Raw genomic sequence first — 3,698 nt, forward strand, 5'->3', positions numbered from 1 at the left:
TGATCCCAGCATTTAGGGGGTAGGGGTGAGGATGGGGTGGGGCTGGGGTGGAGGCATGTGTATCTCTGAGTTCAGGGCTAGCCTGGTCTATATAGTGAGGGCTATCTTTTAAGATCAGCCCAAAGAAAAACAAAACAAAGCCAAGCTTGCTAAGTGATATCAGGCCTTTGCAATCCACACAGCCATTCGCCCAAAAAACCTGCCTTTGAAAAAACACTGACCTCTTTCCCATTTGGTGGAAGGCGATTAAGTATATTTTCCTTCTGTGGTTTGCTACTTGAAAAGTCCACAACCTTCTGTTTCTAGAAATGCAGATGAGATTCATGATTAAGGGTGTGAGAGAGAAACAATCTGCACAGTGGCCTGGATGCTCACACAACAGCAACCCAGTGAGACAATCACAACACATGAGACAGCGTGGAGGAATTACTTGACGGAGTCTGCGCCTTCTGATCTTGTCATCTTGTTCCACAGTGTCCGTGTGCTGGCTGTCGACTCCTGCTGCAGAATGTATCACAATTACAGGGCCACCATCCTAGAACAAAAGCTGCTTCAAGTTAGGAAGATGCTCCACCACCGAGCCACGCCCCAGCCCTCACTGGGGGATTCTAGACAGGGGCTCTACCACTGAGCCACGCCCTCAGCCCTCATTGCGGGGATTCTAGACAGGGGCTCTACCACTGAGCCACACCCTCAGCCCTCATTGCGGGGATTCTAGACAGGGGCTCTACCACCAAGTCACGCCCCAACCCTCACTGGGGGATTCTAGACAGGGGCTCTACCACCGAGCCACGCCCTCAGCCCTCACTGGGGGATTCTAGACAGGGGCTCTACCACCGAGCCACGCCCTCAGCCCTCATTGCGGGGATTCTAGACAGGGGCTCTACCACTGAGCCATACCCTCAGCCCTCACTGGGGGATTCTAGACAGGGGCTCTACCACCGAGCCATACCCTCAGCCCTCATTGGGGGATTCTAGATAGGGGCTCTACTGAGCCACGCCCCAGCCCATCTCTTAGTGATTCCTAAGTAAAATGTTCTCCAGTCTACAGAAATTCTCATCCTGCCCCCTTTCCCACCACCAGATCCTTTACGCCCAATTCCAGAAGCCCAACCATTTAGCTAATAAGGCACAGTTTTGTTTTGTTTTTGAGACAAGGATTTACGTATCGAACTCCCGAACTTCCTGCCTTCACCTCTCAAGTGTAGGGATTATAGAAGTACACCACCACACCCAGCTCACACGAGCATTTATATTAAACCAGGGTGGTGTTTGCAGAAACTACAAAATTCTGGATGACTGACAGGCCAGTCTGGATTCTGGAGTTTTCCGGCTTTAGAGCAAGAAACACATCTGCCTGGAGGTTAGGTTAGGTTTTCAGTTGCCATGGTGAGCCAAGGCTGGGAACTCGGTATGATATGGAAGATGCCGGCTGAACTCCCTTCCGCTCACTACACACCCCCCGGACGCCCGCCCAGGATTCACTGGGCCCCTGACTTTTCTTTCTCAATTTGCATTTCAAATTCTGTAACAACCAACAGAATGTTGGTTAGGACTGAGTTAGGGCTAGCTGGATCTTTGGCGCCACCGTCAGTTCAAACTGCGTTTTGCTTCACTGGGAAATGACGCTCACATCCCTCCAGGGAGAAGTTTGCTTTTTTTATTGGGAAAAACAAAAACAAAAAACAAAAAAACCAAACCAAAAAAAAAAAAAAAAAAAAAAAACAAACCCAAAAGACAATACCACAGAGAAAAGAAAGCACATGAATATATAAGGCTAGTACTAGCAGCCACTACCCAGGTTAAGACAGGATTTACCACACGCCCTGACAGCATGGACTCCTTTCTTCCCCGACACTGCTCAGTTCAGACCCAGTGTTGTGGGCTTGCCAGCTTAATAACTCCTCCAGATACGAGTCAGTTTTCCAATCTCCACTCACATGAAGCGACTTTCCCCATGAGGGTGGAGCTGGGCTTAGGGGACCCCACCTTTGTTTGGATGGCCGAGGCCACAGTGTGCTCAGGGAATGCTTGCAGAGAAGGAACTGAGCTGTGGGCAGTCGTCCCGTGGCCTTGCGGTGACACCTATGCCCTCGTGGGTTAGCCGCCCCACTGCTGGAGGCTGGGGAGGATGGGTTGCCAGCCTACAAGCGAAGGCAAGGTCCTCCCTTCGGTGTCACGGTGAAGGGCTGGCATCGGCCTTGCTCCGAGTCCCGTGAGGCTGCCCATGCTTCTCTAGAGGTCATGGCTGGGCTCCGGGGTGCTCTCCAGCTGCCCCACAGAGACCAGGGGGCCAGGCTGCCCCGAAGCAATGCCTTCTGGGGGGAAAGTGACCAGGCTTGAGTTCTTGTTCTCGCCCCAGTCACTGTGCTGCTTCCGATGGCACCTCAGAGAGTCATCCCTGACAAAGGAGGCGCTGCACTTGTCGCATCCGAAGGCCCTCGGGGTGAGCGTGTTGACCACGTGATGGGGACGGCTGTCCCCGGACCCACCCTTGCCCTGCGGGGCCCTGTTCTCTGTCTTGGCGCCTTCTTCCCTGTGCACCTTGTCGATGTGTTTGGCCAGGCTGCTGGGCCGCTTTGTATCGAAGCTGCAGAAATCACATTTGAAGGGCCGGTCCTTGCAGTGGACTCTGCTGTGCACGCGCAGGGCGGCTGGGCTGGAGCAGGAGTAGCTACACTCGGGACATTTCTCCGGGTGGTCGGCCTGATGCAGGCGGCTGTGCTCCAGCAGGTCGGCCCGGTCCCGGCCCTGGAAGGCACAGTGCAGACACTTGAAGGTGTGTTTGATGCGGATGTGGGACTTGAGGTTTGCCTTCATGGTGCAGCGGACGTCACAGAACTCGCATTTGAAGGGCTTCTCCCCCGAATGCACGATCATGTGCCGCTTCAAGTCCGAGCTGATTTTGAATTTGGCGCTACAGAGCCAGCACTGGAAGGGGGTGTCCCCTAGCAATGGAAGGCGTGATTACGTTAGAGTGGGCAGGCAACAGAATTCTCCACTAGACATGTATCACCTACCTGGCCAGGAGACTGGTGGGCCTTTAGAACTCTGGTTTATAACTTCCTGATAAGGACAACACTTACTATGTATAATCACTCTACTGTTAGCCCATTTTATAGACTGGGCAACCGGTACCTTAAAAACAGTAACGACAAAAGTTTACAGAGATGGGTACAACTGTGTTTGGCGAGCAACAGTTATTCAGCGTGTATTAATAACCTTTGAAAATTTTCTAAGTACACATTGACTCTTTTGAATCTTTTTCTCCCAGAGACAAGACCTCACTATGTAGCTCTGGCTGTCGGAAACTCACTCTGTAGGTCTGGGTGGCCTCGAGCTCACAGAGATCCACCTGCTTCTGCCTCCTGAGTCCTGGGCAAACACCACTCTGCCTGGCTCAGAGTGGAAGTTAGCTCTAAAGTTAATGTACAGAGGTGGTACACCAAGCATTGGGGACAGTTAGTGAAGAGCCACAGCTTTCTGTGGTGGCTCGTTTTTTAGTCTTTTTTTTTTTTTTTTTTTCCCTGAAGGCCTCGCAGAGGTTTTGGTAATTTTGGAGGTGGCTACTTTGTAGCCATTATTCGATGGTGAAAAGTTCCTAAGTCATCTTTGCTTGCCCTCCCTGCCTAGCAGCTGTGTATCCATGGCAACGACCTGAGTTTTCCAGCACTGCCTGTGGGCTAAGGCAAACGGCA

General features: G+C 52.0%; 1 protein-coding gene across 3 annotated transcripts in view; it reads right to left on the minus strand.

Annotated features, from left to right (window-relative positions):
• Positions 1-1,758: 1,758 nt before the first annotated feature.
• The window catches only part of Zfp64 (ZFP64 zinc finger protein), a 65,489-nt gene continuing 63,549 nt past the window's right edge, over positions 1,759-3,698 (minus strand). Inside the window, exon 5 of one of the 3 annotated variants that reach the window (XM_031372863.1) lies at positions 1,759-2,948. In XM_031372863.1, coding sequence (XP_031228723.1) covers positions 2,236-2,948 — 713 coding nt within the window. In that variant the 3' untranslated portion in view covers positions 1,759-2,235. The remainder of the gene's footprint in view (positions 2,949-3,698) is intronic. The other 2 variants (XM_031372861.1, XM_031372862.1) reach the window with 2 other exon arrangements.

This window comes from Mastomys coucha, unplaced genomic scaffold (genome assembly GCF_008632895.1).
Source record: "Mastomys coucha isolate ucsf_1 unplaced genomic scaffold, UCSF_Mcou_1 pScaffold15, whole genome shotgun sequence".
NCBI lineage: Eukaryota > Metazoa > Chordata > Mammalia > Rodentia > Muridae > Mastomys > Mastomys coucha.